The sequence below is a fragment of the Pseudocercospora fijiensis genome (genome assembly GCF_000340215.1).
Source record: "Pseudocercospora fijiensis CIRAD86 unplaced genomic scaffold MYCFIscaffold_7, whole genome shotgun sequence".
Classification (NCBI taxonomy): domain Eukaryota; kingdom Fungi; phylum Ascomycota; class Dothideomycetes; order Mycosphaerellales; family Mycosphaerellaceae; genus Pseudocercospora; species Pseudocercospora fijiensis.
Genome location: NW_006921538.1, coordinates 1,117,878 through 1,130,564, shown reverse-complemented (window position 1 = coordinate 1,130,564; position 12,687 = coordinate 1,117,878). Strand labels below are relative to the sequence as shown.

Here is a 12,687-nt window from a genome sequence, read left to right as displayed (position 1 = left end):
TTCAAGCCAGCCTCAGACATCGCGCTCTACTACGTCGAACGACCGCGGCTTCCGCAGAGCGCGCAGCATTCCACCGTCATATTGAACCCGATGGGCCAACAGTGGGCATCGCTTGCCGCAGCCGACATCGAGAGGCAGGCCATCGAGAATCCTTTCCTGAGACTGCTTATGCGCAACGCGCCATTGCACTCAGGCTTTCGTCGCCGCGAGGCCAGCTGGCGCAGAATGCTCGTGACTCAGCCCCCGGTCAAGCGACTCATAGCTACAAATCTGGACTCTCCGCCCAGCACTCCCTGGTCAGGCATCACTATCACATCCAGAAGCAACCGAAGCCCAGCTGAACTCGATCAGCTGCTCGGGGATGTCGAGGCGCAGGCGGGCAGTGTGGCTTCTAGCAACTCGATTTGCGCACCTACGTGCGCCGGACATCGGGACGATTATATCAGACTGGATGATCTGCACAACACCTTTGAAACAAGCCTGTATCGAATCAATGGCTGGTCGCTGTGGAGGCCCTTCAAGAACTGGGACCAGATGCGGACCATTGCCAAGGTCCCCTACTGCAGAGCCGGGGAAGATTCGCTGGAGTTCCAGCCGGTAGAGGACGTGGAGTCAGGATGGGTGCTGTGGAAGACATTACTGCGACATTAAGCAGTTCGGGACAAAGAAGACATGATTCCATTCGTGTGCCTCTCGGGCCGTCTTCCTATTGCATGCATTTTCGAGTTGCACGCCGCAAAGAACTGCTCATCCTATCTCCTGATGCTCGTCTGCAGCAGTGATATACATGATATCGTGAAATGGCTTGGGTGGCGCTCTAAATTGCCATTTGACCGCAAACGGGAACGAGACAAAGAGAAAAAGTTCTTGAGCAGCCTCGTCTTGAACGCCGAATCTTTCCCTCACTGCCGAAATATGCCATGTTGAGGCCGTTGCATATGCTACAGCTCGAAGTGCCTCGCCAGCATGTGAGTGCGCCACGCCACCAACTGACCATTCTTCGGTGAAGCAGAAAGCCACGAAACGGTGCTGCGTCGAGATCCGGCATGAAGACACCATACTACTAAACTGAAAGATGCTACGCGGTCTAGCATGGACTGGCTTCACAGCGGATACAGTGCTATAAGAACAGCCCCAGGAGCGCGACAAATTTCTTCTGAAAATCACGAGCCCCTCCGCGTCAAACAAAAACTTTGCCACTTGAACAATTTACAAAGACTCTTCCAACATGTCCGCAGTCGACGATGGCTCAGTCCATTGGTCTCAAGCGACCAGCAAGAAAGGGGTGACATTCGAGATTGGTCGTGCTATCAATGCCGCGGGCCCTGGTACTATCAACGCGAAGACTGATGGCGAGGGCGACAAACCTCCTTTCGGTGTCTCGGTCGACTGGACTCTCGGAAGCTCTGCCTGGAAGCCTACTGATGCAAGTGTAAAGACCACTGCTTACATCTCCCAGTACGCCTTGTACTCCTACACCGGCATCCTCCCATACGACTACATCTTGTACTTCACTAATATCGGCGACAAAAATTACGACTACCACTTCCACGATGCGACTGGAGATGCGTACGAAGTGAAATGCTTTGGGGATGGAGACCATTATGTGAGGTACAAGTCTCAGAAGCCTGAGATCCTGTTCATTACTGGGATTTGACTTGAGTCTTCACGTTTCTTTCTTGCGAAAATGGTTCATGCTACTTGAGCTTTGCCTTCCACCACTCCTTGATTACTTAGCTACAGCGACAAAATGGGCACTCTGCCTTCCAAACCATCATCGCCTCATCCCAACATACCTCGTGAAACACATGTCCACAATTCAACCGCTACAGTGCACCAAACTCCTCGTGCGGAACTCGAGACATGCTGCAGAGCTTCCCAAAATCCACCCGTTGAAGCTTCTCCTAGAATCAGTTGCTATCTCACACTTCACTTAGAACCTTCTTCGAGCTACCTCAATCGACGCCAAATGTTCTCGTGAAGGCTCAACCGTAACATCACTTTCCTCAGTAATCAAAGCATCAAGGGCTGTCTCCGATAGAAATCGTCGATCCCAGGCATCTTTCGGATAAGAACCGAATTGAACGAGAGATTCCCAATCGTATGGTCGCAGCAGATGGGCAGTCAAGGGAGATGTGGTTGAAATTTGGATGAAGTAGCTTCCTTTGGGCGACTGAAGAAGGAGAAGAGTTCCAGGCTGTATTGTGGTGCGCTTGGATTTCTGATGCGTTGGTGCGGCTGTGGTGGGAACAAAGTTGGAGTTGATGTGTTGGACGAATGTTGAGGTGAATTGTGGGTTGTGAGGTGGGTTTCTGGGTTCGAGTGGTCTCCAGCGTTCAGCAGATGTTTTGTCCGTTCTTGTTGTTGGGTATATTTGCAGTGGCAACATGGTGTCGACCGACGATGTTGTAATAGGATATGTGGAATAAGGCGTCGATTCCAGGGGATTTCTTGCTAAAGTGTCGTAACAAAGTGTCTGGAGCGGCTGCTAAAGTGGAAAAAATTGGTGCCTGTGGCGAGATGTTGTCGCTATGTAGTCAAAGGTGTAAGCAGAGGAAAGTGCAGATGGAGGATATTTGAACCAAACAGATGTATTTGCGTGAATTATTCGTCTTGCTATATCGATCGACCTTGCAGTGGCTGTGGGGTGAGATGGAGATGCATGAAAGTTGCGCACGGGATGCGCGATTTTTGTAGCTTCACTACAAACGTCAAGACTGCGATCACAAGTACATTGTCGACGTGAATGTTTTCAGAGCCTAAATAGTGGAAACGCCCACTCGATGAGAATGTAATTTCGCATCTTCAGCAGTTCATTATCAGAAGCAAGACTGAGGTCAGCATTTTTCTGAGTAACGCTTTTTTGGAACTCAAGTTCGCTCGACAAGGCAAGTTCTTCACCGACCAGCAAGTGGCCATGTTACTCGTCGCGAGCATTTCATGCCATCAGTGAAAGAAAAGGCTCTCCTAAAAACTGCCCGCGACCTATTTCGCATGCCAAATTCTGTCACACATCGTGCATCACGAACTCGCGCTTGATGGTGGTGAGGGCAAGTGGCCATTGGCATCAAAATCTTCCACCAAGATCGAGAGCAATGGAGCGTGCAGCTGCGCGCCGAAGGTATCTCTTTCGCCCACTGATCCTTGTGGCCAAGGCCGCTTGAATGTGCATTTCCAGGCCAAAGCAGGCTCGAAAAACATCAGAATAACGATACCATCTGCTGACTGTAAATTGTATAGCATGCGTATCGTCGATGCAGTCAGCACGTCAGCTTTCTTGACACGCTCAAAAGCTTGTTTGCTGGCGAAGAGAATGTCCAGAGTGATTTCGAAAGGCCCTGAATTCTTAGAGCGCACGACCTTTGCCAAATCTTGAATGTACAGCGGGCCTGGTCGTGGAGGTGCCGCGGCAACTTCTAGATCACACGTCAGCATCAAGACAGATCTCGTATGTGCAACGAGATCATTCACTTTGGCAAATATCTCATACGTACCTTCCATTGCCTCGGTGTGCCTCAAAGGCATTACTGGTCTCCGGACAGGAGTCTTTGGAGATGTCACGCCTTTGGCTCCAACTTCAAGGATCTGCGCGGGAAAGAATTTCAACGGGTCGCTCACTTTCATCAAATGGTACAGACTGAACTTGAAGACCGGGCCTATGGGGGTCTCAAGTGGAGTCAGCGGGAAAGCAACGTTACCAGCAGTCGCAAGCTGGCCTTCGTATGAGCCGTGAAGCAGCATGGTTCGTGAATAGCTCGCGACAGCATCAGCTGCATGCTGGGTCGCGGCCACCACTTCCGCCAGGACCCCAATCTCGTGGACCTCGTGGACCTCGGTCTCCCAAGCACCCATGACTGCGTTCTTTCCGTAGAGATGGAATGCGATTTGTGGGCCCCCCGGCTCCTTCATGTCGGGGAATGCGTCGGCGGTGAATGCCTTGACAGAAACAAGGAAGTCATCAATGTTAGCTATCAGGATGGGATCCCGAATGCCTCCAATGTAGACCGTTCGATATCCGATGTGCTCGACGCCTTCTAGCTTGATTTCATAGTGCTCTGATGGCACGAATCGACTTCCTCGTACCCGCACAGTGCGCTGATCAGGAAGAGCTTGATAGGTGCACTCATCAAGATGCAGGACTCCACCTGGGCCTGGAAGCTGGTCGGGACGTGTCTTCTCGTACAATGTATGCGCTGCGACTGAAACGGGTGTACAACGCTGAGAAGGCTCTGTAGGCGTGAGGTCGAAGCAGTCTTGGTACATGGTGGCAACGATTGATCGACCCTTGGGAACTGCACAAAGCGCGCCGCACTCGATGATCTTGCCAACATGCCAAGCAGTCGCTTGTTCAACTCCACGATGCAGACAGAAGGCAATGAAAGGAGCAGGATCGTAGGAGCGTCCTGCCACGATGATGTCGACGGAAGGGTTGGAGAGAGCGTTCATGAAGGGCTCGGGCCCCATCTGCGCAACGACACAACATGCGTTCTGCACGTCATGCTCGCAGAGAGGAGGTGCAGAGCTGCACGGCTTGATGTTCCCGACGCGTAGGTTCTGCAGAATGGCGTCGCGGTCCTCTTGAAACTTGATAGCAGCAACACCAAAGGACCAGTTGTTGTTGACTGCAACTTCGGTGATGAGCTCGAGTGTGAAGTCGACTTGCGAGTTCGTTCCAGCGCCGCCAGCAGAGCTGACAAGAAATTTGATATTTCGCGTGGCACACGCTTCAAGAATTGGCTTCAGGTCACGGATGTAGGAGTCTCGTGAGCACAACGTCTTTCCCGTGCCGAGCAGGTACGGTCCTGGATCCGTCGAGCCTGCATCGAGAATGATGGCAGCTGGCGGATCTGGATGGTCGACGGCGGACCAGAACTCATGCTCGTTGTAGCCATAGCCAAGGATGCCGTTGGGGGTGAAGATCTTGAATGGCTTGAAGGTGTTGGCATTGGCCATGATGGCGATGTGACTTCTGAAGGCCTAATGCCGCAGTAAGTCGGGTCGTAGAGTGGCATAGTTTCAATACGTTCGTGTGGTAGTTGTATGCATGCAGCTGTGCCTGTGCAATGCCCTGCACGAGCTCCGGTACGTCGGACGCGCGTCGTCCGAACGTCGGCAATACAAGTGTGGTGGGTACATTGAAGCTTCTCCTCACGGTCACATGCATGGCTCGACGTCGCTCGTGAGATGGGCATCGGATGATGGTTCACGATGATCTAGACATGCGATGGCGTGTTCGGAGTGCCGACAACAGAAGGTGAGACTCCGTCGCTGCGCAGGGCGGAGCGGAGCGGGGCGGGGCGGGGGGGGGGCTTGGCAGACAGGCTTGGCGTGCTCAACGGGTAGAATACATGCGCATGCGCTGACAGTGAATAATGTGCAGGTGAAGTGCGATGTGAGCGACAACTCGGGGCGCACATGTCGGCGCTGTCGGCGGCAGAACATGCCGTGCGTCTACTCGAAGACGTACAAGCGACAGCGACGCCCTACGTACGCCACCGAGAAGCGCCCGCTTGCTTGCATGCCGCAACTGACGACGTGCGTTGGTCAGCAAACTCGAGCTCTTGCGACAGCTCGACGCTCTTCGACAGCAGCAGCAGCAGCAGCAGCAGCAGCAGCAGCAGCGTGATATTGCTTCTGGGACTGCTCCTCCTCAGGCTCCCCCTCCTCAGGCCGCAAGCGTATCGGGATGGCTCCCTGCTCTCGACGACGGCGTGGACGTGGACGTGGACGTGAACGCGTCGCCTCCCTCTCCCCCTCCCCCTCCCCCTCCCCTCCAGCCACCGCCCAGTCCCAGTGCTACGGCGTCATGTACTTCGCCCAACTTGCTTCCGGAACATGCGTCGCCAGAAGAGCACTCGTGGCAAGAGTCCTCGTATTTCCCGCCGCAAAGCCAAAGCGTGGCCGAAGCGACCGTCGAGCGTGACATTCATGGCCTTTCCGTCCGCGCCGCCGAGATTGACGACTGCTTCACACTGTACGCTCCATGACAATGACATTTGCGTCCCATACCCCCGTGCCTCTCAGCTGACAAGACATTTCCCTCGCAGCTTCAAAGACCACTGCCTTCGCTATGTGCCTGTTATGGAGAAGCTGCCTTTGCCCAATGCCTGCTATGCGCGCTCGCCCCTCCTCTTCTGGACCATCGTCGCTATCGGATCTCGCAAGTATCTGAACAACCCAACCCTCATTGTCCAGCTCGGCCCCAGAGTCTCCGACCTGAGCAAGACGGCAATCGCTCGTCTGGAGCCGGTGCTGTTGACTATCCAGGCTTTGATTCTGCAGTGCGCATGGCCCATGCCATTTCGGACCCTCTGCAACGATGTCACTCCTGTCGCTGCTGGTCTTGTGCTTCAGCTCGCTACCACTGTCGGCCTTCATGTGCAGGGCAGCGGTCAGGAGTTCGTCCGCTCCAAGCTGAGCTCCGACCGTGACCGAATACTGGAGCGTGGTCGCCTGTGGGCTTGCTGCTCCCTCGTATGCCAGAGGTATGTCGAGCAGCGTCCTTGCAAGCTGCGTGAACCACTGACACCATGAGTCTCAGAGTGGTCACCACCAATGGCACTCCGCCGCTACTGGTTCCCGACGACTACGATCTCAACTCCGCCGATTGTTTCATCCCGCCCAGCCTCATGCATCAAAAGCTCATCGGTGACACTCTGACCGAGGCTATCGTGGACCTCATGCGGAATCACGTTTTGACAGCACCTCAATCTCGCCTACCAAGCCGTTTGGACGCAGTCCTTGCAAAAGCTGTTGAACGCTTGCAACAGCTGAATTACGACGCGATCGAAACCATCGGTACTTCTCGCATATATCTTCGTGGGCTCCGCCTTTCTGACTTGATATTAGACGTCTTCTACGCGCAAGCAGCGGAATTGCACCTACTCAGCTTCCATCTCTTTAAACATCGCTCGGCAATTGCCGATGACGTGCTGAAACGCATGTACGATGTCGCTGTCGATCTCATCGAGCTAGCGTTGGAGTTAGACAGAAATGCAAAAGTAGCCGACTTTGGCCCGGTCTTCTTCGCGAGGCTGCTCGACTCTGCAGCCATCGCAATCTTACGCATCAGCAAATCTGACGTCGCCTATCATCTGGATCTTGACCGCGGGCGGAAAGCCTACTTCGCCCTGATCCTCTTCCACCGCAAGCACTCGGTGCGGCAGGATGATGCTTTTGCTCGCTTCAGCATTATCTTGACCAATCTATGGACAAGCACGCGCATCTTCACATCGACCAATGGGAGCATTGATAGCCTGCGTGTTCGGAGCCGTGCTCGCCTAGGTATGAGCATGGTGTATGACTGCTTCTGGTGGTGGCGCCAAGAATATGGTCGTCAAAAATGCATCTACGATACTGAAGAGCAGGCAACGCCACGCGCTCTGGAATGGTTCGCGTTTGACGACATGTTCACTGATAATTGGCTTGACGTGGGTATGGACGCCTGTGCTCTCTAGCAACTACGCCGACCAATTCGGAAGCACAGATCATTGAACAGCTACCAACTCAATTGTAATGCTTGAGCTTGATGCCTCCAACGACTTCCTCCTGTATTCCTTTGCACTTGCCCTTGAAAAGATCAGTCTGACCATACGCACCAATCCGTGCTGCGCGATACATCCCCGAACTTGGCTCCTGTCCCTTGTCAAACTTCTCTTCCACTCCTGCTTCGCGCAGAACCGGCGACTCTTCAAGCAGTGTATTGATGCGAACATCTTCGTTCGGAACGACAAAGTAAAAAAACCCACATCGATTCTGGTATCTTTGATCTTCAGGAGGCTGATGGACACGATGGATCGTGGCCTTGTAGTAACCGCCAGTCCACCATTCCATCATTTCGCCAACGTTAACAATGATCCCTCCAGGCACGTATGGCACCCAACGCCATTTGCCAGTCTCGTGATCTCTCAGCTGAAGTGAAGCCATAGGCTGGCTAAACAGCAACGTGACAGATCCAAAGTCGTGGTGTCCTTTGATCCACACACCTTCGGTCTTCTTCATCTCCTCGGCTTTGTGGTCATGGAAGAACATCATGTAGCGGAACCAGGACTCGTCGAAGACTTCATACTGGTGAAGGTCGACGAAGAAGTCCTCTGGTAGCTTCAGGGAGATGGCAAATAGCCTGAGGAGACGATACAAGATGACTTTGTGGATATAGTCGTTCATCTCTTGCACTTCTGGCACGAAAGGTTGAAAGGTTGCAGGATGCTCTCGCAAGCTGAGATCTCGATTCCAATTGTACTGTTCAATCTGGTCTTTGACATCGCCCGCAATCGTCCAGAACTGACGAAGCTTGAAGCCTTGATAGCTTCCAGACTTTTTGATGAGAGCTTCAAGTCGCCGCTTCTCCTCGAGAGGAGTTTTCGTTATGACGTGGTGCCCGATGTCGACTTGTCGGTCAATCTGCTCCTTCGAGATGCCGTGGTTTTGGACGATGAAGAAGCCTTGCGTTCGCATGGCGTAATTCAGCTGATCGGCGAGCTTTTGGCGAGCCTCGGGGCCATCTTCGTATGTGCCTAAGTCCAGGGTGACCAGGTCAGCATACTCCAATGGCTCTAAAGTCGGCTCGACTGGGACGAAGTGCTCGATCTCCGGGCCTGCGGTTGAAGTTGAGTGAGGCATAACTCTAACTAATTGGTGAGGAAGAACGTGAATTGCGTCAGATCAGCTACACCTCTTATATCTTCAACAGCCTGGTTGAGGCGAAGAGTGGACCTCACGTGAATTGTCCTCGAATGATATCGCCGTTCGGATAGCACGGCGACACTCAGACTGCTCCGCACTAGGCACTTGCTTCATCGCCACAACAATGCTATCGATAGGCTGCCGTGTAACCTATGCGTCCTATCCGGGATCTATAAGGTTTGCGAGAAACCGGAGCAGGGATTGAGAGCAAGCGATTATCGGGCTACGCTTCTTGGCATCATTCATCCATCCTGCCCATTCAGAGAGGTATACTGACCTACTCGGCTTGCATCATAAATTGCGGTATAGATGTTTCGGGACAAGAATACAAATTCGCTCCATATGTATTAAACACCACAGTAACAAACAATCGCAACCCGATCAAGATCAGGGTATAATGCCACCGAGTAAATGTATGCCCAGGATTGTGTACATCGATCGTAGCCTGAATTTGCGCAACAAGAGGGCAAAGGCTGAATTGCAGAAGCGGCAATGCTAAAGCTTTGCCACTTGCGTGGCCGATCCGGTATATGGTATCAGAGGTGTAGCTGCTGTTGAAGCACTCTCGCAACCAAGGCAGCACAGCATCTACGGCGGGACTGTATCCGCATTGCAACGCAAAGGACATTTCCGCAGAAGCCATTTTTGAAAGCATTCCGCGTGGAAGAAGTGCCAGCACGGTAATTCGGCGATCAATCCCCCTTCCTCAAACGACTCGTGGCACACTTGGCACTCGTTGTCTAAGACGCGCTCTGCCGCTTTCTTGTAGAAGAAATATGGCTTGACTGATGTTGGCTTGGCATACCCGGGTTGAATGACTGGGCTGATAGCTGAATTCGAGCTGTATTGCGATAGGAATCGAATCACAGCCGAGGATGGTCCTGCTTGTGCTGTCTCGCTTGCCGCAGCTGGCCTTGGGCTCCCTGCGCCTTCGCTATCGGGATTTCTGTGAGTCGTGTCTACAGATCGGTCAGCGTAGCCTACGAGACTGCCGGTCGACATGTCGAGAGTCAAGCTACCATGAAGCCATGAAAGGGAAGTATTGCTTACCTGATAATGTCAGTTGGCTCAAATCAAGACTTATACCTGGCAAAGTTGGGGGGACGGTCAAATGCGTCGGTGATGTGTTCTCTGAGATTGGCTCATATAGTAGCTCGCGGCGTCGATCGTTGACTCGATGAATGTGCACCTGATAATCAGTGTGATCAAATTCTACAGGACGCGCGACAAATCGTGCTACTTGCTCTTCGTGTTCACGGTAGATGCGGGTGCCCATACATATGGCGCAAATGGTGTTGCCGCGTGTTATGTCTCTGTTCTGGACGGGCTCTCGAAAGCTGCGCAGGACACGAGCGCTGTACTCGTTCAGCGGTACAAGTCCCTTGCGGCATGCTTCGTAGGGACAGATGCCGTGAAGAAGCCTTTGAAAGATGGTCTCGTCGCTTGGCCTCACGTCAATGTAAGAGTGCTCGTCCAACAACTTCACAATGGAAATGCTGGTCTTGCCTCGATTATGATTGCGCCAATAGTCTTTTCCGAATCGCCGATACATCACCCAGTCATGCGGAAGCAGACTATTGACCGGTCTGACGATGGCCTAAGTTTCGCATCAAGCTCAGTCAGCAAGTGCAGTGGTGCTGCAAGATCTGGGACAAGAACACAGGCAAAGGAGTGAGAGCAGCCAATACCTACCGTTGTGCGGGGCCCAGGGAGGGTCTCGCGATAGAAGCGGTCGGCGAGGACGAGACGATATCCGTGGCGCGTGATAGATTCAGGTCCTATGCGTGGGCCGATGGCATGGCTGATGAGAAGGACATCGTTGGCGTTCGCAGCTGCAATCGCTGCGCTCTGCTCGGGTGTCATTGTTGCGAGGTCGCGCGCAGCATGCGTGTTCTGGGGGCCGGAGTAGACGTGCAACGCTCATATAGCTCTTTCGATATTTATGGTATATGTATTGGTGAGCATGTCGCCGGTTGTAGCTGTTGCACATTGTTCACGAGTGCTTCGAACACTCTTCCATAAGTCTCTTGTGACATTCCATGGCAGCGTCGTGCAGCCTGGCCGATTGTATCACCACATCGCCATCGCCATCGCCATCGCCATCGCCATCGCCATCGCCATCGCCATACTGCGGAGTGCCAGCCGGTCGTGGCTATGGAAATGGTCAAGGAGAGGTGTGGTGTCCAGGCGAAGGAGAGAACGAGTGCATCGAAGGAGAAGTCGGTATATCGGCGTTGACTACGGCGGGCGAAATTCAACGTCTCTGCAGGTCCACCTACACCGCTCTGCTTCCTGACTGAGCGTGAGAAAAGCCATCGCTGCGCAGGAAAGAATCCATGTCCGAGGTATGTTGCGCCCTTTGTCTGCTCCAAAATCGTCAATAACACTTTCCGTGCCCTTGACCCCACCACCACCACCACCACGATCACCATCACCACCACCACCACCACCACCATCACCACCACCGCTGTCTCCGAGGCAACTCCTAACATGAGCGCCTCGCAGTTCTTCCTGCCCAACCCGGCGGTGGGCGACCGCAATGGCGTCGAGGACTGGCGCATCCGTGGCATGACGCCTCTCACCCCGCCCGACCTCCTCCAGCACGAGATCCGCCAGACACAAAAGAGCAAAGACACCGTCATTCAAGGCCGGAATGAGTCGGTCGAGGTGGTGCACGGCACCGACAAGAACCGCAGACTTCTGGTTGTCGTTGGACCATGCTCCATTCACGACCCAGCAATGGCTCTCGAGTACTGCGACAGACTGCTCAAGCTCAAGAAACAGTACGAGCGCGACCTGCTGATTGTCATGAGAAGCTACCTGGAGAAGCCAAGAACCACGATTGGCTGGAAGGGTCTGGTGAACGACCCAGATATCGACAACTCCTTCAACATCAACAAAGGCTTGCGTACTGCGAGGCAGATGTTCTTGGATCTGACCACCAAGGGCATGCCATTGGCAAGCGAAATGCTCGACACCATCTCTCCCCAGTTCACCGCAGACCTGCTTTCTGTCGGCGCCGTAGGTGCTCGAACCACCGAGTCTCAGCCACATCGTGAGCTTGCATCTGGTCTCTCCTTCCCGGTCGGCTTCAAGAACGGCACAGATGGCTCGCTTGGTGTCGCCATTGACGCGATCGGCGCGGTGAAGCATCCCCATCACTTTCTTTCCGTTACCAAGCCCGGAAATGTAGCCGTGGTTGGTACTGTCGGCAACGACGATTGCTTCGTCATTCTCCGTGGGGGTACCAAGGGTACGAACTACGATGCGAAGAGCATTGCCGAGGCAAAAGAGGCGCTTCTCAAGAAAGGTCTCAGGCCTTCGCTCATGGTTGACTGTTCGCATGGCAATTCGAACAAGAACCACAAGAACCAACCAAAGGTCGCACATGACCTTGCTGAGCAGATCAGGAATGGCGAGACCGCAATCATGGGTGTCATGATTGAGAGCAATATCAACGAGGGCAACCAGAAGGTGCCAGCTGAAGGCAAAGCTGGTCTGAAGTACGGCGTCTCAATCACTGACGCTTGCATCCACTGGGAGGACACTGAGCTGGTGCTCAAGGAGTTGGCCGAAGCCGTTGCTGAGCGTAGACAGAAGCTGGGTCCGGTCGAGACAGACGCTGCTGTCACGAATGGTGTCAATGGTCATGCATAGAAAGCTTGGCGGTTGCCATCTCATTGCATTTGGCGAGGCGTTCGGCACGGAAAAGGTACGCACGATGCATTCTGTAGAGCTTAGATGAGTTGACTCGTGCGAAAAAAGTGCGTTTGGACTGCCCATGTCTCCATAGGTATCTGGCACGACTTTCAAATCACGATCAGACCTGCTGCCGCGGCGGTGGGAAGTGTCTCCCGCCGTTTTCGCGGCCCAATCTCTTGGAAAGCATTGTGAGACTCGGTGGAGACAGTGGCGAGTGCCGCAGCACATTTGGAAATGAGAAGGGATCAAAATACCGCAATTCTCGATCTTCATTCGTAGTATTCGCTGTACTACAGCTGT

General features: G+C 53.5%; 7 protein-coding genes across 7 annotated transcripts; 3 read left to right on the top strand and 4 right to left on the bottom strand.

Moving 5' to 3' along the window:
* Positions 1-1,228: 1,228 nt before the first annotated feature.
* On the top strand, positions 1,229-1,657 carry MYCFIDRAFT_77842 (uncharacterized protein; the record flags this gene model as incomplete). Its single annotated transcript, XM_007930713.1, has 1 exon — positions 1,229-1,657. One exon carries the CDS (start codon positions 1,229-1,231, stop codon positions 1,655-1,657), a length of 429 nt encoding a protein of 142 aa, XP_007928904.1.
* A 21-nt stretch (positions 1,658-1,678) lies between these two features.
* Positions 1,679-2,526, bottom strand: MYCFIDRAFT_211945 (uncharacterized protein). The gene has a single exon (XM_007930929.1). The coding sequence runs from the start codon at positions 2,387-2,389 to the stop codon at positions 1,934-1,936; it is 456 nt and encodes a 151-aa protein (XP_007929120.1). The 5' UTR covers positions 2,390-2,526; the 3' UTR covers positions 1,679-1,933.
* Positions 2,527-3,021: 495 nt separating this feature from the next.
* On the bottom strand, positions 3,022-4,981 carry MYCFIDRAFT_155868 (uncharacterized protein; the record flags this gene model as incomplete). Its single annotated transcript, XM_007930928.1, has 1 exon — positions 3,022-4,981. Exon 1 carries the CDS (start codon positions 4,951-4,953, stop codon positions 3,022-3,024), a length of 1,932 nt encoding a protein of 643 aa, XP_007929119.1. The 5' UTR covers positions 4,954-4,981.
* Positions 4,982-5,378: 397 nt separating this feature from the next.
* On the top strand, positions 5,379-7,526 carry MYCFIDRAFT_155867 (uncharacterized protein). The gene is made up of 4 exons (XM_007930927.1): positions 5,379-5,487; positions 5,549-5,974; positions 6,048-6,499; positions 6,703-7,526. The coding sequence occupies exons 1-4, from the start codon at positions 5,441-5,443 to the stop codon at positions 7,455-7,457; spliced, it is 1,680 nt and encodes a 559-aa protein (XP_007929118.1). The 5' UTR covers positions 5,379-5,440; the 3' UTR covers positions 7,458-7,526.
* On the bottom strand, positions 7,507-8,622 carry MYCFIDRAFT_31561 (uncharacterized protein; the record flags this gene model as incomplete). The annotated part of the gene is made up of 1 exon (XM_007930594.1): positions 7,507-8,622. The coding sequence occupies one exon, from the start codon at positions 8,620-8,622 to the stop codon at positions 7,507-7,509; it is 1,116 nt and encodes a 371-aa protein (XP_007928785.1).
* A 651-nt stretch (positions 8,623-9,273) lies between these two features.
* MYCFIDRAFT_198389 (uncharacterized protein) lies at positions 9,274-10,548 on the bottom strand (the record flags this gene model as incomplete). The annotated part of the gene is made up of 3 exons (XM_007930926.1): positions 9,274-9,644; positions 9,736-10,282; positions 10,378-10,548. The coding sequence occupies 3 exons, from the start codon at positions 10,546-10,548 to the stop codon at positions 9,274-9,276; spliced, it is 1,089 nt and encodes a 362-aa protein (XP_007929117.1).
* A 627-nt stretch (positions 10,549-11,175) lies between these two features.
* MYCFIDRAFT_155866 (uncharacterized protein) lies at positions 11,176-12,474 on the top strand (the record flags this gene model as incomplete). The annotated part of the gene is made up of 1 exon (XM_007930925.1): positions 11,176-12,474. The coding sequence occupies one exon, from the start codon at positions 11,176-11,178 to the stop codon at positions 12,340-12,342; it is 1,167 nt and encodes a 388-aa protein (XP_007929116.1). The 3' UTR covers positions 12,343-12,474.
* Between the last annotated feature and the right edge of the window lie 213 nt (positions 12,475-12,687).